General features: G+C 33.6%; 3 protein-coding genes across 3 annotated transcripts in view; 2 read left to right on the forward strand and 1 right to left on the reverse strand.

Moving 5' to 3' along the window:
- LOC106712067 overlaps window positions 1-8,214 on the forward strand; it is a 29,356-nt gene extending 21,142 nt beyond the window's left edge. Inside the window, exons 33-49 of the mRNA XM_045681959.1 lie at window positions 22-117; window positions 303-529; window positions 1,050-1,266; window positions 1,651-1,746; window positions 2,064-2,287; window positions 2,664-2,874; window positions 3,368-3,463; window positions 3,764-3,999; window positions 4,374-4,587; window positions 4,901-4,996; window positions 5,126-5,352; window positions 5,641-5,848; window positions 6,013-6,093; window positions 6,225-6,451; window positions 6,648-6,870; window positions 7,132-7,236; window positions 7,822-8,214. Coding sequence (XP_045537915.1) covers window positions 22-117; window positions 303-529; window positions 1,050-1,266; window positions 1,651-1,746; window positions 2,064-2,287; window positions 2,664-2,874; window positions 3,368-3,463; window positions 3,764-3,999; window positions 4,374-4,587; window positions 4,901-4,996; window positions 5,126-5,352; window positions 5,641-5,848; window positions 6,013-6,093; window positions 6,225-6,451; window positions 6,648-6,870; window positions 7,132-7,236; window positions 7,822-8,033 — 2,996 coding nt within the window. The 3' untranslated portion in view covers window positions 8,034-8,214. The remainder of the gene's footprint in view (window positions 1-21; window positions 118-302; window positions 530-1,049; window positions 1,267-1,650; window positions 1,747-2,063; window positions 2,288-2,663; window positions 2,875-3,367; window positions 3,464-3,763; window positions 4,000-4,373; window positions 4,588-4,900; window positions 4,997-5,125; window positions 5,353-5,640; window positions 5,849-6,012; window positions 6,094-6,224; window positions 6,452-6,647; window positions 6,871-7,131; window positions 7,237-7,821) is intronic.
- Window positions 8,215-9,693: 1,479 nt separating this feature from the next.
- Window positions 9,694-16,137, forward strand: LOC106712053 (serine/threonine-protein phosphatase 5). The gene is made up of 9 exons (XM_014504497.2): window positions 9,694-9,931; window positions 10,057-10,298; window positions 11,690-11,837; window positions 12,611-12,732; window positions 13,181-13,451; window positions 13,732-13,962; window positions 14,491-14,710; window positions 14,928-15,009; window positions 15,904-16,137. The coding sequence occupies exons 1-9, from the start codon at window positions 9,838-9,840 to the stop codon at window positions 15,964-15,966; spliced, it is 1,473 nt and encodes a 490-aa protein (XP_014359983.1). The 5' UTR covers window positions 9,694-9,837; the 3' UTR covers window positions 15,967-16,137.
- Window positions 16,138-20,547: 4,410 nt separating this feature from the next.
- On the reverse strand, window positions 20,548-22,990 carry LOC106712066. Its single transcript, XM_014504510.2, has 5 exons — window positions 22,670-22,990; window positions 22,218-22,365; window positions 21,341-21,497; window positions 20,816-21,002; window positions 20,548-20,710 (listed from the first exon to the last, which is right to left on the reverse strand). Exons 1-5 carry the CDS (start codon window positions 22,864-22,866, stop codon window positions 20,554-20,556), a joined length of 846 nt encoding a protein of 281 aa, XP_014359996.1. The 5' UTR covers window positions 22,867-22,990; the 3' UTR covers window positions 20,548-20,553.
- Window positions 22,991-23,595: the final 605 nt, after the last annotated feature.

The following is a 23,595-nucleotide window of genomic DNA, read 5'->3' on the forward strand; positions in this document are numbered from 1 at the left end:
TACCATACCATTTTGTTACAGGTTCACGGTCCGCAAACTATTGGATTTTGGACACTGATTACGATTCATATGCGCTGGTTTACAGTTGTCGAAATATTGATTCAGAAAGGCGAAGAGGTAAATCTGTGTGTTAATAATTACTCGTAATACTGCATCTTTGTTTGCGCCTTTGCTTTGTTAATGATATTTGCTAGTATCCAATGAACCAATTTTAACAAGACCTCAATATTTTTTCAGTGTATTAAGAAGAAATATTGTTGCGTAGTAAGAACTAAAACATCTTTTGTAATTTTTTTTTTTAGTTTGGAGTTGGAAGCTCAGTCGTACAAACTCATTGTCGATGGACGCTCAAAGGAAAATCAACAATACTGTTAACAGTGTCAACGTGCTCAATGAGCGCTACTACCAGAAAATCGATCGCACTGACAACAGCTGCTTCTACTACCCAACTCCTGACGGCACTCCTGTCGTCTTCCGCGGCCAGTGTAACGAAAGTATCGCTGTCATGCGCAATTTCAACCTTAATGCGGTAAAGCTCATAATTATAAACGAATATAAACTAAAATATAACTGCCCCATTTCTGTTATTTGGTCACTAAAGAAGTTGTTAAGTATAGATTTCTCATAATAAATCAACGGGGTGTCTAGATAATGAAATAAGAATGTATTGTCAGCAAATAGTACTTTAATGCTATGAAGGTTCTTTAAATATACTAATATAGCAACATTATAAATGCGAATGTTTGGATGGATGATTGTTTGAAGGTATCTTCGCAACGGCTCAACAGTACTTAATGAAATTTGTCACAGATGTAGATCATAGTCTACTTATTAAGTTTTTTAATCCGCGCGGACGGAGTCACGTGCGAAAGGCAGTAATAAAATAAATTTAAGTATGTTTGTTTTAGAAACATAGTCTATCTTTCTAAGTCGTTTAATATGTTTAACTGTCGACCTGGATCGAAAGGGGAATACTCCCCTCAGAAACTCATTATTCCACCAATTTAAGTTGTTTTACTCGTATCACTAACGTTGTGCCGTTCTTTCAGTACATGGGTCTTTGGTACGACATCGAGAGCTATCCTCAAGCGTTCCAAGATGGTACCTGCGCTACCGCATTATATAACCTCACCGCGAACGGCGTTGATGTTTTCAATACACAAGTCATCAACCAGCAACTCGACACCATAAATGCTAATGCTGTACCCGCTTCCACCGACGGCTCAGCCAAATTCATCGTCACATTCCCCATTGCCGGCACCAACGGTAAGATGCCATCAACCAATATACAGTCGAGGACGTTTATTTCCTACCCATTTCAGTAAAATGTCACTTAACGCTCACAATGCATTAGGTCTAAAAGTTGCCATAGCATACATAGGTTATAAATTATAGTTCTTATGGTGACAGTTGTAAAACTTATTTTATTTTATAAGGTGGCAAACGAGCAAGCAGTCTTAGACGATAAGCGGATTTGCTTCCACATTAGTCCTGTCTTCTGTGTGGTCGTGGTATTTCATCGGTCAAATCATACAGCAGATATTGTTGCTGGCATCTACCACTGTTAAATTCTAAATTGGAAGCGAATATAATTATTTTATTGTATATAGAGTCCAAGTGCCTTTATTAAATCTATATCTCTTATTTCAGCTACTATCAGCACTCCATACTGGGTATTAACAACTGACTACACCAATTATGCTTTGGTATACTCTTGTTCCAACATCAACAATGAATCCCGTAGTGGTACGTATTTTGCAGGATTTTAAGATGCAATAACTAAATGGATCTATCATCTAATCTTTTCTACAATTTTTAAAATTAAAATAGGTCATAAGTAATCAAAAATAATGAAAAACCTAAAATGAAAATTTATTTAAAAAATTATTTATTTAAATTGATTCTTTGCTTTTTCTGGTTCTTCATAGGTACTGAAGCCGAATTAAATTTTTACGCATAGAAAGTTTTCTATCGGCTTACTTTATTAATATTTATTAAACAAGACTATCCAATTTGAATAAAGTCGACTAACATTATAATACTGCAACATTTTCTTACAACAGTTACAAGCTGGAAGCTGAGCAGACAGAAAAACCTAACAGCTGCAGCGCAACAGGCCATCAATAACGTCATCGCAACTGTACCAGTACTACGGAATGATTACTATGTCCCACGAGGTCACACTGATGAGGATTGCTTCTACTACCCCGACAACAACGGCGGACCTGTCATACTGAACGGTGTCTGTGAGGAACAGAACGCCGTTACTGGTTTCAACTTTAACGCTGTTAGTTTCAACCGTTGTTAATTTAGGAATTATTTATTGAAAACATTGGTTAATGGAATTGGATTTCATTATATTTTTAATTTCACTACCAACTTTCCACCTAATTAGTACACCTCTAATTAGTAAAAAATAATTGTCTGGCACCTTTAATGACGCAAGACAAACGAACGAATAACTGAACTAATGTACAAAAAAATCAACGTTATTAGTTATCATGTTATCTATATATCTGTATATCTATATATCTGTTATATATATATCACGTTATCATAGCAAGTCAAAACGTTAGTAAAAATAGGGGTACAAAATAATAAAAACTAACTAATATATTAGAATTAAAAAAATTCAAGTAATTACAAAAGCTATTCCCTTTCAGTTCGGAGGTACATGGTACGAAGCTTCAAGGTTCCCATCGGAACTGCAAAGAGGAGAGTGTGCCGCAAAGACGATCAGTAGCAGTCAAAATACTGTGATGATTAGTGAATCTTACGTTGATAACGAAAGGCTGAACACAATCAATGTTACAGCTACAATAGGAACTGATGGCAGGGGTATTCTAAATACTACACTCACCGATGTTACAGGAGGTAAAATCTATACATATTAATAAAAAATGAAGTCTCTGTATGTATCGAGAAAAATCATATTTCTTACATGTACGGACCTGCGTTGCTGATAACGAAAAACATTTTTTTGTCTGTCTGTCTGTCTGTTCCGGGTAATCTACGGAACGGCTGGACCGATTTTGACGGGACTTTGATAGGAAGGTAGCAGTTGCATTTGGCCTATTATAAATTACTTTTTTTTTAATCTGCTCTAACGAAGTTAAAATACAAGAGAATAACAAATTGTGATTGTAGAATTTTATTTTGTCCTAATAGTCTTCTTGACATTATCTATTGAATTAGAAAAATACAGTCAACTGTATGCATATTGTCCATAGTCTTTCCCTCTTACAGTTTACTAATCTTACTAATATTATAAATGCGAGAGTTTAGATACACGGAATCGCAGCAGACAGCTGGTGTTTTATAAAAATAATTACGTAATATGATTTAGTAATAATCTTAAATTTTTCAGTTTCCTTCAATGCTACTATCTACGTCCTGGCGACTGACTACACTGACTACGCTTTGCTATTCAGCTGTAGGAACCTCGGCAATCAATCTAAGCAAAGTACGTATATTTTTAGTTCCCGTTACTAAATTCCAGTGATTTGTTTCATATCAAATTAATAACAACTAAACTGTTTTAAAAATTCAGTGACTTATGGTCGGTTTCTGAGACCCTGGCCATACCTGTCACTATTTTTGACAAAAGAGAGATAACTATATGCTTTAAACCGAGATTTTGGTCTTAGAAACTCACGGCACAATTATTACTTTCGTAGGTTGGAAATAACAAAGCAGTTTACTTGTGACTTGTTATGAAAATTACGAATAACCTATTAAAAACAATATTTTTGGCACATTACAGTATACAGTTGGAAACTTAGCAGATCTCAGACAGGACTTTCTCAATCGGCCAACAATACTATAAATCAAGTTGTGTCTAATACAACGGATCTCTTCGAGAAATACTATGAGAGAAGCGACCAGAGTAACGCAGCATGTTTCCATTATCCGGTGTTTGACGAGATGCCAGCATCTATAACATTGCCTGGACCTTGCGACCAAAGTATTCGAGCTAAAGCCAACTTTAGTATAGCAGGCGTAAGTATTTTAATTTTTCACTCATATACAATGGATAAAGACAAGATTTTCGACATTTGATCACACTAATTTAAGGATGGATTTGATACGTAAATTTTCATTTTTTCTAAAGAGTTATTGCATTTCCAAACTAGTCTATTTATTTTTAACCCGTTGACCGATGCCATATTTTATTAAATTTACATAACCTTAATAGTTTTATGGATCAGTTTATGTCAATCTTGTATTTAAAATAAACACGAAACTTTGATTGTTACTTTGCGTAAAATTTGTATGAGAAAGTGACATTGTGACCAAGAAGTACAGAAGTAAAGAAATACACATTATGCTGACTATGTTAAAACAATAGTTATTAATTATCGTTTATCTTACAGTTCGCGGGAAGATGGATCGAGATCGCTCGTTACCCACAAGTATTTCAACGTGGTCAGTGCAACCGACCGCTCTACAATCTCATTGGCAATACTTATGAGGTCACCAATACACAAGTACTCAACCAAACACTAGACAGCATCGTTGGCGAGGCTTTTGTATCCTCAAATGACGGAAGCGGACTAGTTAATGTTACATTCAGGTTCTCTAATGGTGGTGAGTACTTTTTAACGAAAAGAAATTTAACATGTAGAGAAATCACACATAGCTGTTTTCACCAAATAAATACTTTAATTAATTCTCCTACAAATTGTATATAGTATGCTCATAAATGTAGCTAAATAACAAACAAAACTTTTTCTCCTTTGCTATCTAATTCTTTAAAAAAAAAATTAAAAACTCCGAATTTTTTAGAATGGAAGAAATTATCTCTAGCGATTACGAAGTTTCGTTTACTTTCACCGTGAAATCACAAAAGAGTGTCATTTAAGCATGATTGAGTGAAATAAAACTATTTTTTCTGTTTCAGGTGTAAATGTTGCGACCCTTTACATTCTGGAAACCGATTACACCAACTACGCTCTGCTTTACAGTTGTCGAAACATTGCTGATAACAGCAGACAAGGTATGATCGAATATTACTTTCTTAGTAGTAAATAACATATTGTTGTCAAAATGACAAAATATTAATCAAGTATTTCGGTTTTCGAGGCAAGATTTTCTATGAATTAAACTTGAATTTTCTCGGTTACAGTCAGCAGTTGGAAGCTTAGCCGAACTACAACTCTAAGTAACCAAGCAAATAACGTAATAAATAATATAATTAATAATACAGAAGGTCTATTGAATGATTATTACATGACAACTGATCAAAGTGAAGAGGCTTGCTTCTACATACCCGAAGTGTCTCCTGATAAAGCTCCGACATTCAGAGGACAATGTGAAGATATTACTGGTGTTCAAGGATTTGATATACAAAGGGTAAGTTTTATTTCAAATAGAGATTGAAGCGATACTTTTCTCGTATTTTTAGACGACTTCAAAAAGACGGAGGTTATCAATTCGACTGTATTTTTTTTCTATGTGTGTTACCGCATGCTCCGCCCCTGGTTGGTCCGATTTTGATAAAAAATATTTTAATCGAAAGGAAGTGCTTGCAGATCGGTCCCATTTTTTTTTTTTGTAAGATAAATTTGCAATAGCTGGAGTTCTGGTTTCAAATAGCTCCAATTAATCTGTACCTTAACTAACATCGTCTATTACTTTCAGTATTTGGGCTGGTGGCATGAGATCGAACGTTACCCGTCTGATGACACCCTTGGTGATTGCATCAGTTCTGAGTTCCGCACCTCCGGCAACCAGTTCCAAGTCGTCGACACTAATGTGTTTGGTGACAGCGCTGTAGTTAACACCAGTACAATCACCGTGACCAATAACGGTAGACTAAGGAAGACCTTAAGCAATGGAAGAGTTATCGGTAAGTACAATGCAATCGATAATGTTTGAAAGCTCTACATAAGACAATAGAAAAAGAATCTATTTTTTTTCTTTCATCTGTTAGCATGAATTACTGTTGAAAGGTGTAGATTGATCGTAAAACAGTCTAATACTAGTTTTCATCAAACTTATTTTTTCTTACAGATATGTGGGTACTTGCTACAGATTACGAAACATACTCTCTCCTGTATTCGTGTGAAAATATCAATCAAGAATACAGACGTGGTATGTATTACATTGTTTTAATGACGTATGTTATTTGACGATTGGTTTAAATTATCCATTTTTTGTTCTTTGCCAAGAATCAGTGGCCTCAATTTTATTATGTGATGTATGAAAATATTCCTTAATTCCAGTGTGGAGTGCCAAACATAGCAAGACACGACAACTGACCCAAGCGGCTCAGAACGCGATGGCGCCCATCATTGCAAACAACCGCGTCTTGTACCCACAATTCTATCTACCAGTGAACCAGAGTGACAGTGCCTGTTTCCACTATCCTGTGCAGACCGGCCGACAGGTCATCTTACCTGGTCAATGTGATATGAACATACCCGCTGTTATGAACTTTGACCCCGCACAGGTATTTTTTTAAACTATTTATTATTCAAGCTTCATATAAAGCCACCACAAACTTTTTTTCATCTTTTATCATTACAAATAATTAATTAATACGTCAAAATCACTCCGCAAACCCTTCCCACGTTGACTACACAAGTTAGGCCATCGTTGGTATAATCACCAAAATGATTACCAGAAAAATAATTATTTTCCAACAGTACGCTGGTACGTGGTACCAAATCGAACGGTATCCACAATTCCACGAGGTCGGTGGGTGCACTGGCGCTCGTTACACGTTGAACGAGGCCACTGGCGTCGTGACACTCCTCAACTGGGAGGTGGTAGACGGAGTTCTAGACACAATCGAAGGAACAGCAACTATCAACTCGACAGATGGCAGCGCTAGATTGGTGGTGACATTGCCAGACAGATTGAGTGACGGTATGTTGATTTCGATACTAATGATGAGAAGAAATGTGTGGTGTAGTCAGGAGCTAGGATATCTTTCGAGCACTGCCGTAGCCTGGATCATATTGACTCTTCGACGAAACCACTATTAGTAGATAATCTTAGATTATTAGAATTTAGTAATCTAACGAAGGAAAGGTTACATACTATAAAGTAGAAGTGAGAAACTGGTGGTTATACAAGAACCGAATAAGTATATATTTGAATATGCCTAACCTATGCATTATGTTTTAGACCCAGAAGCAACAGTGACCACAAGACTATACGTGCTTACCACAGACTACGTGTCCTATTCCCTAGCGTACAGTTGTGTCAACGTCAATCAGTTCCAAAGATCTGGTAAGTCTTTATAAATCTATACATTTAATAAAACTGGAGTGTCTGTATGTAATATCTAAAAAAAATCATATTCCGTGTACGTGATGCATTTACTTCTTCTTCTTCAGTCTTTGACCTTGTCCCATTTACTTGGGGTCGGCCTTCCTAGTTTTAATTTTTGTCCGTCTGACTGCCTGTTTGTCCGCAAAGCCGCGTTTGTTCCGTGAAATCTTCTTAACGGCTGGACTTTGACGGGAAAGTTACTTGCCTAAGGATGCAGCCGGGAATATTATAGACTTTTTTAATTCGGCACTGACGAAGTCGCCGGTGAACGCTAGCTTAAAAGACTGAACCATACTAAACTTCAATCACTTTAAGAACCACCAAAAATTTGGTCACTCATCTGTTAATGTAAAATAATAAAAAAATAGTTTCATTGACAAGCAATCGTTTCGTTAGCGTGCAATCATTAACTGGAATGGCTATTTAAAAATTAGAAGTTTTTATGTACACGGAATATTTTTAAACTTTAGTTTACATTGCAAGGATTACTTTAAAACCCCTTAGAAATAATTATAATCGAAACTCGTAATTTTGTGTTCCCAGTGGGAGTATGGAAGTTAAGTCGTACAAGGACCATGCCAGCGGCGGGAGCAACCGCCATCAATACTTACATGGCGACAAGAGAGGAACTCCATCAACCCTACTTCGTTCAAGTCCAACAGAACGACGATTGCGAAGAACCTAGCTCGGCTATCTTAGTCAAAAGCAGTATTATTGTGATGCTTATTTGCGTGACTCTACAGATGTTCGTCTAAGTAATGTTATATAACTTGTATTTTAGGTAGTAATTTAATTTATATTTGCAATACTTTTGTAAGAAAATAAAAATATTTTTATTGAAAATATTTAAATATTCTTTTTATATTTTTTTCTCATCGACATTAACTTCTAAATAGGAGAAAAACTAAAAGGTCTAAGTAGGTGGCACCAGCATCAACATTGGGCTGACATCTGTCAAACTTTTTATACGTTTTGTATGTTTTAGAAAAAATAATAAAAATGTAATCCTTTTTTATTTTTGTTATAAATAATTTATTAAATATATTTGAAAAAATTGCTTTTATTATTTTTGAGTGAAACTTTACAAAAGTCGTTGCTATGTCTATAGTCAACAAAGTGCTTTATATATCAAACTAGCTTTTAGCCGCGACTCCGTCCACGCATAATAAAAAAAATGCACACAAGATAAAAAAAGTTCCTATGTGCGTCTCCTAGTTCTAAGCTACTTCCCCATAAATGTTCAGCTAAATCAGTTCGACCGATCGTGAGTTATAAATAGTGTAACTAACACGACTTTCTTTTATATATATAGATAAGATAAAATAAAAAAGTGTTTTTGTACATCTGTGATATATTTAGTGCTACTTCCTTTCTTGATCATGCTGACATCTATAGGGGGCAAAAGGCAGGTTTTCCCTCGATAGGAGATTGGAAGATAAAGTTCTTTTAAACCAGTAATGCTTGCATAGATTATTTACTCTTACTTTATTTACTAAGACCTTGGTGGTACTCCTACCACCTATAACTTCCATATAACGACATGAACAGGTCGACCAACGAACAACACAACATCTATAATCTACAACTAAACAACGATAATGAAAACCACAATCGGAACGATATAATGATATAATGATGAAAGCGAAATACAAGCTAATAATAATAAATCGCCACTGAATATAAAAAAAACATTGTTGACACTGCTGTGCGTTGCTGCGAGACAAGACCAAGACCACAAAGTACCCACTTTGTATATTAGTAAAAGACTAAAAAAGCCTTACCCTGCGCCGCTACGCGATGCATAAACAATAAGGTCTCACATAGCGCCATCTCTTATACCCCGTTCACACTAGGCCAGCTCAGTAGGCCAGTCGCGCTCGAAATCAGCGCTGATATACAATTGGCCTAATATAGCCCATAGAAACCAATAAGCCAGTCTGATGATAACTGGGATGGCGTTCTACTTTTCAGGCCAGTTCGACCATTCCGCCGCAACTGGCATAGTGTCTGGGACAGGCCAGTCCAATTCTGACTAAACAATTGTATGGGTACCACACGTTGTTATTTTATCTAGACTGTTTAATCTGTAAATATTATTATTTGTCATTTTTGCTTTTTTGAAATTTTAAGACTGTGACGGAATTAAATGTTAAAAATAGAGCTCCAAAGCCTGAAAGTACAGCTTTTCAGCTATTGATAAAATGGTAACTAAAGTTGCTTTTTGAGTTTATGAAATGTATTTTTGTCGCTTGTTTATACTCCCCCGGATCTTCAACCTTGAGCTGCTTTAATAGTAAAGTAAAGAATTTTTCTACTTTTATGGTACTGTATGAGAAAAATATTCTCGTTTTTTTAATCTGCGATAAAAAATTAAAAATGATATGGCAGCACTAATTTTATCAGTCATCCACAAATTCGTTCGTTCATCATTCATTACTTAAATTTTCATGAATTACGGATTACATTTTATGTCCGTCAAGAAAATCACGTTAATATCGATGATTGATTAATGTAATTGTAAATTGCTTTAATTTTATTATTAATTTAATTGATTAAAACATGGCTACAAACGCTGAAGTAACCGGGCCAGTATCCCAAGAGGATATAGAGGCAGCAGAAAAATTGAAAAATGAAGCTAATGAATTCTTTAAAAGTAAGTACAATTTAAATCAACCATTAAAAATGACGTAATATAATTAATACTTGATAATACAGCATATTTGGTGATATAAATATGACAAGATAAAAAGTATGCGATAACCTAACCTCAATTTTCAGAACAGAATTACGATGCTGCTATCGAATTGTATACAAAAGCAATAGAGAAGAACCCGAATAATGCGGTGTTCTTCGCAAATAGGAGCATAGCTAATTTAAGGTTGGAAAACTTTGGATATGCACTCGTCGATGCATCTAGGGCAATAGATTTGGATAAAAACTATACCAAGGCCTATTATAGGCGAGCGGCTGCTCACATGTCTTTAGGAAAGTACAAATTAGCCCTTAAGGATTTTGAATTTGTAAGTATTATTATAACCTCATGTCAACATATCAACTGCCACAAAGAACAAATGGTTGTCTACAAAATCACAAGTTTCCAGGAGAGCATTTTAAAACTCGAAAATCCAATAACTACAACAAACTCAACTAAGCTAAGTTTGAATTTGGAATAGTTAACTAATATGGCATTTAAAACAAAATAATGATGGTCATTTGTTGATATTTGATATATAATATATTATGGTTGAATTATATCGGACAACTTAACTTATAATTAACAGAAACAAATGCCATATGCTTTCTTCTACTTCATTATTATAAACATTACTTTTGACCCCAGTATTAACAATAATTTAATTTCTCTATTAAACATCTTTCTTATAAGGTATTAATATAAAAAACATACTGGCAAGAAATAAACCTGGAAGCCTAAAAATAAGTAAAAAATAGAATGAAACTTTTAACAAAGATATCACTCTAAAGTAATTAATTTCTTTTTGTTCTTTGCTGCCGTCTATATAAGTCTAAGATACAACTTATTTACTACACCAGTAAACCAATTGTAATGATTTTTTTCCTATCAATTGCACTCTATATGGTTAATGTCGAATAAGCAAGAGTTATGCAGTCCGTACAAATTACCTCCACATGTAAGATACTAGTGTTAGAGAGACATCTATTAGTTAGAAAAATATCTTTGTAATTTAAACTCTCACTTATCCAGGTTTGACTGTATATATTTAACTTTTATTAACAATAAAAAATGCATGACATTTTGTAATTTTTTTATACCTAAAATACATTTGCTGTGCGAACTTATGTGGTTTTGTAGCATTTTGATATTACATTCTTAATTTAATAGAATTATTATTTTATTACATAAATATAAAAATGCTAATCTATACATATAAAATAAATAGAGTGTTTGTATATATTTATATAATAATATCCTTATAAATGTGGAAATTTGTATTCTAGTATAAGGATAAGGAAAATAATTGAATGCAAATAACTTCTAGTTATTAATTTACAAGATATTTTATGACAATCTAATATATAAAATTCTCGTGTCACAGTTTTCGTTCCCGTACTCCGAAACGGCTTGACCGATTCTCATGAAATTTTGTGAGCATATTCAGTAGGTCTGAGAATCGGCCAACATCTATTTTTCAAACCCCTATTAAGTTTTTTTAACTGCGCGCGGACGGAGTCGCGGGCGACAGCTAGTAGATTTATATATTTCAGAGTAATATCCCTTTTCACTAATACTATGTATAATATTTTGGTAAATAACTTGTATACAATTACTATTTGTAATCCTATGGCTTTTACAAACTGTACTTGTATTGCTAGATTTAGTGGAATAGGGGTTTAAAGACAGACAGTGTAGAGTTTTTTTTTTACTTTACAGGTAACCAAAGTAAGGCCAAATGACCAGGATGCTAAGATGAAATATACTGAATGTAATAAGATTGTTAAAAAAATTGCATTTGAAAAAGCAATAGCCGTTGACAAGAAAGAAGTGAACATAGCCGACTCTATCAACCTTGATGCTATGAGTAAGATATTATTTATTTTCTGACATAGTAATAGGAATTAAAATAGAAAATTAATGTCTTTATGCTCTGTCTATTTCTTATAAATAAAATGACGGTTTAAATCTCCTACAAAGAAGCGATTGCAAATCATGATGTTTTCAATAAAATATTTCGGATAAAGTGTTATCTATTAATATAGGGAAGGAAATCTATGTTTGATGTTGTGATTTTGATGATGTGTCACAATGTTCGTTCCCATACTCCTCCGAAACGGAAATTTTGTGAACATATTGAGTAGGTCTGAGAATCAGCCAACATCTATTTTTCATACCGCTATTACGTTTTTTTATCTGCGCGCGGACGGAGTCGCGGGCGACAGCTAGTATCTTTATAGATTTTTAAATCATACATCACCGTAAGAAAGATAATAAGTCGTAAACGGCTCAATATTAATCCTTTTTGTGATGAAAGGTTTTGTATTTCACTTTTACTCTACAACAATATTATTGGAGGTTTATTTTAAACAAAGATTTATAGAATCCAAAAATAAATATTTTTACACAGAGCTGTCATTGACTTTATATGATACTAATCTTACTAATATTAAAAATGCGAAAGTTTGGATTGATGGATGGATATTTGTTACTATGTATCTCTAAAACAGATTAACAGATCTCGATGAAATTTGACACATGTAGAATATAGTCTGGAAGAATATATAGACTTACTAAGTTTTTTTTAATTCCGCTCTAAAGATGGGGACAAAATTTAGTTGTATTTTTTTTTTATTTCAGCAATTGAGGATGAATATGAAGGTCCAATGTTGGAAGATGGCAAAGTAACAGTTAAATTTGTTAATGATTTAATTGAACATTACAAACAAGAAAAGCATCTACACAAGAAATATGCCTATAAGGTTTTTTTTTTTATTATGTTAATACCTCAAAATCTTTATATACATATATATTAACAAAATTGGAGTGTCTGTATATAAAATCGTAAAAAAATCATATTTCCTACACAAGATATATTTGCGTAGCTAAAAACAAAAATCAATTTTTGAAATTGTTTGATAATTACCGGAATGGGTAGACTGATTTAGACAGGACTTAGATAAGAAGGTAGCTGATGCACAAGCGCATACTACTCCTTATGTAATTCTCTAGTCTAATATATAAAATTCTCGTGTCACAATGTTCATTCCCGTACTCCTCCGAAACGGCTTGACAGTAGGTCTGAGAATCGGCCAACATCTATTTTTCATACCCCTATTAAGTTATTTTTAACTGCGCGCAGACGGAGTCGCGGGCCACAGCTAGTAAGTATATAAATATGTGAATCCTTTTCATAAAATTATTTTCCAGATCCTCATTGATGTCAAAGCATATTTAAGTAATCAGCCAACTCTTGTTGATATCAAAGTACCGGATGACAAAAAATTCACAGTATGTGGTGATATACACGGACAGTTCTATGATCTTATGAATATATTCAAGCTAAATGGATTACCGTCTGAAGAGAACCCTTACTTGTTCAATGGAGATTTTGTTGATCGAGGATCGTTCAGTGTTGAATGTATATTCACATTGTTTAGTTTTAAACTTTTATATCCCGACCACTTTTTCATGTCTCGAGGTAAGTTGCTAATTGATTTTGTATACGAGATTATTTAGAACTATTTTGAGTTAACTTGAGATAATTTTTGTCATGTGTCAGTCTGTACATATGAATGTAATATATATTTTTTTTATTTAGCTTAAAAAATATAAATTTTTGTAAGACAAAAGTCAATTGAAAAAAAATTATAAAGTAATTTATTTTCCCGAGTAATAGGATCAAAGCTAGTACAGGCCGCTAGTCAAATAATGTATTTTTTTTATTTTCATTTATTTAATACACCTTTAATATATTTCAGGTAATCACGAATCCCTGGACATGAACCGTATGTATGGGTTCCGTGGTGAAGTAACATTTAAGTACACAGCTCAGATGGCGGACTTGTTCACCGAGGTGTACAATTGGCTACCACTGGCACATTGTATTAATAACCGAGTGCTGGTGATGCATGGTGGACTGTTCTCCAGTGATGATGTCACACTTGATGATATAAGGAACGTGGATAGAAATAAACAGCCTCCGGAAGATGGTGAGTGTTGAACAGCTGAGTTTGCATTTGCAATTTAAATGAATTGATTTCAGTTACAATCAACTCGCTTGATCTTAACAATCCTTTAAACTAATTTAATAACGGCTAATTAATACTTCTGTCATTCCTAATATAATAAGTAAGCGAATAAGTTATAAATGTGCAATTTTGTGTAAAGATATAAATGTCAAAGTCCATACATAGCGGCCATTACTTTATTTCAAATATTAAAAGAGTTTATCCATTTTAGATACATTGATTGTTTATTAAATTACTAGCTGTCGTCCGCGAGTCCGTATGCCCGGAAATAAAAAAAATATTAGTTGCCTATGTTGCCTAGCCTATTAATAGATTCTACATCTATGCCAAATGCAATTGAGATCCGTTGAGCTGTTCTATAGATACCTTCAAACATACATCCATCCATACATCCAAATATTTTCATTTATAATATTAATAAGTTATCTTTCAATTGGCTATAAGTTACACTATTTTGTGCTATAAATAAGCTGTGATAATAATTTTCAGGTATAATGTGTGAGCTGTTGTGGTCAGACCCTCAGCCTATGGTGGGAAGGTCTCCGTCAAAGCGCGGTGTGGGATGTCAGTTTGGACCTGACGTCACCCACAGCTTCCTCGAGAGGAACCACCTCGACTACATCATCAGGAGTCATGAGGTGAAGAGTGATGGATACGAAGTCGCTCATGATGGTAAATGTATTACCGTCTTCTCCGCACCCAATTACTGGTAAGTAATATGTCAAACAGCCTTTATTCGCCAAAATAAGCGACTACTTCAGAAGTTGACGCACAGAAAAAAGGTATTTCCCCTTCTTATTAGTGTCTTCTGTCAAATTCACGTCCCCTTCTTGCCTTGTAGAGAAAAGGATGGGAAGAGAAGGCGTTAGTTAGGCCTCCGGTATGCTCTTATGAGATGAATGAATGTATTTTTTTTTTATTTTCAGTGACACAATGGCGAATTTGGGAGCCTTTATAACAATGAATGGTAAAGATTTGAAGCCTAACTTTACAACTTACGAGGCTGTGGTGAGTTTTAATGTAACATTTATATAAAATTGTATTTTATTAGTGCTAAAGACAGATAAAGTTAAAGCATAAATCAAATTTAATTCTGTCACTATAACCTTGCCATAATGTAACTTTTGTCGTTTTTTTTTTTCTTTTATGACGTATCTATGCCTAAGAAGGTTTTTTTTACTCTATCTTACTAATATTATAAATACGAAAGTTTAGATGAATGTATGTTTGTATGAAGGTATCTCCGGAACGACTGAATAGATCTCGATGAAATTTGGCACAAACTTAGAACATAATCTGGAATAATACATAGGCTACTTATTAAGTTTTGTTTTTTAATTCCACGTGGACGAAGTCGCGGGCAAAAGCTAGTACATTATAAATTCCATATAAAACTATTGAACAGTAATTATACCTTTAAATTGACTATATAAAAACAGTAAGAACATTTGTTTAGGTAATTTTTTAATTTATCACATAAAGTCAGACACGTTGTGGTATTAAGTAGTTTTATAAAATGTGAATAATCTTATCTTTTACTAGCTGCCGCCCGTGACTCTGTCCGTGCGAAATTTAAAAAAAAAAAAACTTTAATAGTAGCCTATGTGTTCTTCCACACTATGTTCTACATCTTTGCCAAATTTCATGCAGATCTGTTATACCGTAAACATCCGTCCATCCATCCAAACATTCGCATTTATAATATTAGTAAGATTATGACTAGAAAGTATTTGTTTGTTTGTATTGAATAATCTCCGAAACTACTGAACCGATATGAAAAATTCTTTCACTGTTGGAAAGCTACATTATCTCCGGGTGACATAGGCTATATTTATTTATTTATTTTTTAATTACGCGCATAAAAACGATAGTTTTCTAATATATCTAATTTTTATATTCCAGCCTCATCCAAATGTCAGACCAATGACATATGCCCATCCATTCTTTAGTACACTTGTCCAGTGAATGATATATAAAGGGATATTTCTCAGCATTAAACCAACAAAAACAGACATCACAAATACAATGGAACTGTCCATACAATTTTGTATGGACTTATGAATTGTATGGTCGATACGTCGTCAAATGTTTTTTTTTATTCAAGGTATGTTAATTTTTGTATGATTCCAAATGGATTTAGATAAATGTAATAATCTTTATTAAATTCCAAGTCTTTTGAGTACAATTTCTTGTTAATTTATTCATATTTTTACATACGACTACTTTATTGTTTGTCGATTTTAAAGCAATTAATCCCGGGTTTTCTTGCAATTAGTTAATATTTAGAAGGAATTAAATAAACAATATGTGGAATGGTTCAATTTTTATATAAACAGTATTGACAGCTACGAAACATTCCTTAAGTTATGGATTTCTGTTATAAATATAACTATTTTGATATTTATAAATTCCTTTAAATGTTTGCACTATATTTGAATATTTCGTAGCTGTCAAAAATTGAAATTCGAATGTCATCGACCATAGATAATTTTATAATGTAAACCACCGCGGCATACAGCCAGCCATAAACATTTGCTCATTACTTTTTTAATTACAAATTCCCTGAAATTACTGACCTTTAAAAATATCTGCTCGATAGGTCGCTTTTAAGAAATAATAACGTTAACTTCGTTCCGATTTACCAACCACTACTGTTACGCTAAAATGATGAAAGTCAAATAGGCACAAAAAACTACTGCTTAAATCCAGTGTAATAGAAAGGTCTCTGAAACACAATTGACCAAATCTTTCAAATAATTTGCCCATTTTGAAATGTCCACATAATTTGCAAATAAAGACGAATTTTATGCCGAGGTTTTGAAATTAATTACAAAATTAATATATATTTTTTAATTTGAATTTAGTTCATGTTATTTCAAATTTAGTCTCAACACCTTGCCAGTTTTAAAATCTCGAAAAAAAATGTGAAATTTGTTAAAAAAAATTATGTTTTGTTTTATGTAAAAAGTACATTAAATGTTTGTACATTAAATGAATTTGTATAAAATAATTCTTTTCGAGTAAGTATATAAGGCGCTCATTTTCATCCAATGTGAAAATTTTCTTTTTTAAATTTGCCCACAAACACTACCACAATATTAATAAGATTTTTAAAAAATATAGGATATATATATTTTTTTTATTTATCTAAAAAGATTTTATGGTTGCGATTGTAAAAACTTGTCATAATTTCAAACTTAAATGAAATATTTAATAAATTAATGATGATACAACTTTATTAGAAAAAAGTATGAAAAAAATCTATGACATAAAGGTAAAAAAAAAAACATGGATATAAGACAAACTTCCTCTAGATATGGAATACCATCATAAAAATTAACGAAAGTAGTATTTACTTAAGTCTAAGTATTTTTTTATATATTTCAGAGTAATAATTTGCAAAATACAGTCAAAACCGTTTATAGCGACATCGTTTAGAACAACATACCGGTTAAATTGACCAAAATCAAAGGTCCTGGCTGAATGTTATATACATATCTTTCCTATTAATACCTGTCACCGGTTGTTACAACTATCGGTTTTTACGACTCAATATGAGTAGTCCCTTCGATGTCGTTATAACAGATTTTGACTGTATATATAATATATAAATTTTAAGTTATTAAATACGGTCGTGAATAAGTCGATAGTATTTTTTCTTATACTGAAAGAAAAAAAAATTGCACATTTCCTACAATAATTAGATAACAAAATCGATTAAGATCCGACAGTAAAATATATTTTCGACTCAAATTAATTTATTTATATATATATTTCTTTGTATTAGAAACATTTAAAAAATATAGTTTTACTTTGATTACAATTTAATTACCAGTTCAAAATACCAGTACTCGGAAAAATTATATTTTTTGCACATTTTTTTTTGTCTCGATTTTTTGTAACTCAGTAATTTTTAACGCAAAAAAATATCTACTATAAAAAAACGGACAATTTCACCTGACTATATTTGGAATACATGAAAAAGTACATAAAATTAAATATAACTGTGGCTTTTGACTACAGTGACATGTTGATACATATTGTTATCTCTTGACAAAGAAAAGGAAAAGGATAACAATATATAGTCGAACCTGGATAAGCGAGAGAAATTTTTTTCTCACATGTAAAGGTTTCTCACTCACGCAAGTTTCTCGCTTATGAACCGTCGAGACTAGACAATGGTTCTCGCTTATCCAGTATAATACAAGCGTCAGTGCAGTAGAGTTCTGAGGTAACAAAATAAAATTCCGATTCCATTTTCTAATATCCGCCTAACAATTACCAAATAAATGCTCATAGCAACATGTTTTGTATTTATTATAAACACTTCGCGCAACCGTTTGTGTGATACAACCCTAAAATAGACGGGCTATTTACAAAAAAAAAGACATGTTTACGAATTATCCTTTTACGGAGTGATTTAACACCGAAAAATATTAAAATTAGGCTTTTTAAAATTAAGCCTGATCCAGGGTAAGTTCGTAGTGTTACGATAGTGTTGTAGTGGCCTTAATTAAACTGCCCAGATATTATGACGATTCTTTCCAACCCATATATTTTCCAACCATGCAATGAAAAAATTACATCTCTTAAGAGATTCTATATGTAACTCTTGTCGTCGGTTCGTTTTCATTTCATTAGATTTGCGAAGCCAAAATAGGGTTGTGAATTTATATATACATATATGTAAATCGTATAAAAGCTATTGTTGGTTTCTGAGACCAAAAATCCCCGTTTAAAATATACTATGTTTTGTCAAAGATAATGACAGGAATGATGTGTTTGATACAAAGATAATGATCTCAGAAACCAACGGCTATTCGCCTTAAATATAACCTTTCGATTTATAGTAATTTCACGTTCAATTTACTTACTATCTATAATTTGTTTGGTCTTGATTTGGTGCTCCAAATATTTCTAAAAAAAAAATGATGTCATGATGTCAAAAATGTCAATTACAACATAGATTAGCATAAATAGACCGACAAAGTTATCTGACCCAGTGAGAATAAGTCAAACTAAATTATGACAGCTCGCTAACAATGTCAAAAAAGTGTCACGAGTCATTGTATTATAGCCACTCTATTAATGGATTTATGATTTCATGGAAATTACCACTTTTGTTTTGTTCCAACTCTTCGCCTCTTGAAGTTACTGTCAGCTTCAGCTATATCTCTATTATTAGTTCCACTTCTCACCACCGCTACCAATAGCGACCGTCAGCGCCAAAATTATGAAAATCAAATTGGCACAAAATAACAAGGCTATAACCTATCCATGTGTAGAAGTCAGTAGCTGTCTTGCAACAAACTACGACTCACCGGACCAGATATTCATGTTTGACTTAAAGTGGGGAAGAAACAATTTTGTTTTCTACCATAATTATGTATTTAAGACAATAAATACGCGGGATTTAATATAATTATAAGCGATGGGTGCTAATGGAGTGATTTAAAGTAACATTTATATAGAATCGATCGATTAAGTGCCACCATAAACGGGCTGTTGCAGTCGGAGTACTGCATGTTGTAGCTGTGACTGGAAACTTGGGTTCTTAATTGCACAACACCGACCAAATTAAGCGGACAGTGTATGGTAGCATTAGCTTGAAATAAATCTAATTCAAATACCTTATTTGAAAGTAGGAGCGCCAAATCAAATGTCTTGAAACGGTGAATTTCCACCGCGGACACTTACAGAAACTCATTTTTTTAGAAACAACAGAGATACTATCGTTGCTTTATATAAAATCTTCACGTTCACAGCACTAAAAATGATAGTCGTACCTGCCCTCGTAAAAAAATACGATTTGTATAAGCACATTAAGTGGCTATTTCCACTAAGCGGCTAGCCGCGTAATTGTCCGCGCGCGACTCATTTTGTATATCAGGCGCATTGCTCTAGTGAAAATAAACTTTATTCAAAAAGGCGGCCAAAGGCCAAAGACGCGAAGCTAGACGCTATGTGGAAATATGATCTCTACCTTATAAATGATAGTGAACAGTCAAATATCCAGACTTACAAATAGATAAATACTGGCCAAGGAAACGTTATCAACGTATTCCGGGACCCATTAGATTTAATATGAAATGAGAGAATGAATGGATGTCATATGTCGATAATTGAGCAGCCGAGCATATCAGATGTAGATAGGGTTTGGTGTTGATCTAATAAAATTGTTAAATTTATACATTGAGTTGTTTTATTCTTCATTCGCCTATCCCTGATGTCCTCTAAGCCCGCATTCGCACGGGGGCTTTTTCTACGCCGCGTTAAAACTCGGCGTTAAGCTATAAATGCTTTAAAATTACTATTAGTTCCTTCGCGAAATACTCGAAATGCAACACTGCCCGATAAAAAAACGTAGCGTTTTAAAAGCACCGCTGTATGAACAAATTCACGAAAATGCATTGTTCTATTTGAACGTGTTTTAAAAAGCCATTAATATTTAAAACGATTTATTATTATTTTTCTGTAAAAAAAACTAAGCAATTAAAAGAAATATAATCGTGTAATTTTTTGCAGCTAAGTTTAACTAAGTTACAGTTTATTTCATGATGGTATTAATTGAGACATTATTTTAATAACTGTCTTCTTGTCCAACTTGCACTTTGGGTATTCCACCTGGCAATCTGTATCCAAGGATTTGCCGACTGACATCGCTTCGAATATAGTAGTACCGTCTATCATACGACGCACCAAAGAATTACTGAAAAAAAAAATTAGTTAATAACGAAAAAAAAAACAAGAATTTCAAAACGATTTTGCGAAAAAAACACTATCTTCTTGTCTGTCTGCTGTCAAAATACCTTACCTAGATAAAGAAGCAAGCAGTACATCAAAGTCGCTCGCATTCCCAGCTGCCATGTTTTCGTTGGCAAGTTGTACATAAGAACAGGTCAGTCGCTGCATGCAGGCCGCAGTATCCACGTTGTATCTACTCAATGTCTCGTCTAACTTGCCGAACATATCCGATATTTGGTTGAAATCTGTCTCCACACCTGTAAGGACACGTGAAAGTAAGTCATATGAGACTAGAAGGTTCTAGAAAGATCTGCATCGAGATGATAGAGCACAAAGGTTAACACAATCCATGCCCCTATGATTATTTTGTATCAAAGTGAACTGACCAGGTAAGTCGGTGGCACTAAAGTTATTAAGAAACAGCAATAGATATAGACGAAAGAAGTTATTTTTTAATCGATTCTTCTCAATGTATAGTTTACTAGCTGATAAAATAAAAATTATTGTCTCGACTTTCTGATTCTATAAAAAACCGTTAAGCTAGTGGCTTAAAGGTTTGCCTTTGAAAAGTAATTTAGAGGAATATTGTACTTACTTCTGCCGTAACCACCGCCATACCCATAAGAGAAGGCGTGTATAATTTTAGGCAGAATAATAACAGCACCAAAACCTAAGATCGAACCTAGAAGTACTCCGCCCAAGTCGATCTTTACTGGACCGTAAATGCCCGGAGCGGTACCACCATAGGGAGACTGAAATCACATAATATTGAACAGTTTTCTAACATACTAGACACTTACAACTACGGCGAAGAACCTGGGGGACTAGACAAATTAACATTCGATAAGTGAAGTCGCTAATCGAAAAGTCAAAAATGTATGGAAATGACAAGAACCTTTGATATGTCACGTATTTTTCCTATACATTTTGACACATTTTGTCGATTTTATTAGTGATAGGGAAAATCGTATATTACTTTGTCTGGACCAGCTGTCATTTGAATATTGGCGTGAACTTAAAAATCTGGGACAATCAATGAATGTTAATATCTAAAGTAAAATTGATATTTTAAATAAAAGAAAATAAAAAAAGAACTGTACAAATCAGTTTTTACTTAGACCAGTGATTCTCAACCACTGTGCCGCGGCACTTTTGTGTGCCGCCAAATTTTGACTTTCGCTGACTTGTTGCACACGCACACTGTGTCTGTATTTCTTCGCATAAAAGAACAATGACAGAAAAATAGTTGAAAAAAAAGCGTCTAGAAATGTCATATAGATACAATAAATTTTATACAGTTGATAAACTATTTATGCAGTGTGTTGTAGTTAGTAAATAATTTTTATCTTTTTCTTTGTGTGCCGCCAAATTTTTAAATCGTTAAATATGTGCCGCAACAAAAAAAAGGTTGAGAATCACTGACTTAGACTATGCCATAGTTTAACACAGCCAAGAGCGGCTGGACGACTTACCCCGGTGGTCCCGTACGCTGAAATACCGAATCTCTGTGTTCTATCGGGCTGGTTGTCTCTCTCCTCTCTACTGCCTTTCTCCAACCGCGAAGACGGCTCAGCTAACTGGTCTTCTGTTCGTTGATATCCAGAACTTGGCATGAAACCTCTGGAAATTTGATAGCATAGTATTTACTTGTTCGCTTTTGGAAGCGCCAATAACCTATAGGAACATCAGATCACGTGATCGAGGCTTCGGATGAGGATAATTTAAATTGCATAAAATACTGAAATATATGTCATTAAATCGACTTTCGGTGCTGCATTTCCACCCTCGTAAAATCTTCGAATCAATCACATTATTAGTACTTAGGCACGTTCTTAAAAGAAATGAAAGTATGTTTGTAGACTTAACAAGTAAACTCCTTACTCATTTATTTCTTCTAAAAAAGAAAATAAAAAATAAAACATACCCATCGCTCCTATAGTTAGCAGCCACCAAACTTGTACAAGCAATAATAAATATAACAAAAGAAATATTTCCACTCATTTTGAAGTTAGAAACCAGACTGCCGGATTCCATACAACCATAACATACTATATACGATGCGTTCCATACCTTGGATATAAACAATGACTTAGGAAACTGCATTGTCGTGTGTCGAGACATCTTCTAGTTGCACAACACTTTTATTGTAGCCGTTACGGTATTTAGCCTGATGGTATGGAAACGGGAAGATTTTGTAGTTATACGTCATAATTTAACAATGTGTTAAATCCAATAGAGTCTTTACAGTGCTGTCATTACAGCGTTATAATAATACTAGCGACTTCGTCTGCGCAGTATTAAAAAAAGTGAAAAGTATCTCGTGTCTTACTCGAGATTATGTTTTATATCTGTGCTAAATTTCAATAAGATGTGTTATTGAGTAAATATATTAATCAAACGTATCCCCACGCAACCGTACACATTTCCGGGATCATAGGTAGCCTATGTGTTCTTCCACACTGTGTTCTACATCTATTGTAAAATACATCGAGATCCGTGCAGCCGTTCTGGAGATACGTTCTAACAAACACCCGTACATACATCAAAACATATGCGTTTATAATATTAGTAAAATAGTCGTATTAGAAAAATTGGAAAGATGATTTTCGTCGTCTTACTCATCAAGTATATAATTTTTGATAATCAATTTACAAGATTATTACAAGATTTACAATTTATTTCAAGATTACGAATCTACATAGCTCTCTCGAAGTAACTGTTGTTTAAATTACTTCATAGAAAGTTGTTTATGATAAAAAACTGACCGACAGAGGCTCTAATGGATAGCGCCATCTATTGGGTATTTTTAAAACAGCTTGTAAAGAATGAAAAAAATTAATTGTAAAGTCG

Source organism: Papilio machaon, chromosome 17 (genome assembly GCF_912999745.1).
Source record: "Papilio machaon chromosome 17, ilPapMach1.1, whole genome shotgun sequence".
NCBI classification, from domain to species: Eukaryota; Metazoa; Arthropoda; class Insecta; order Lepidoptera; family Papilionidae; genus Papilio; species Papilio machaon.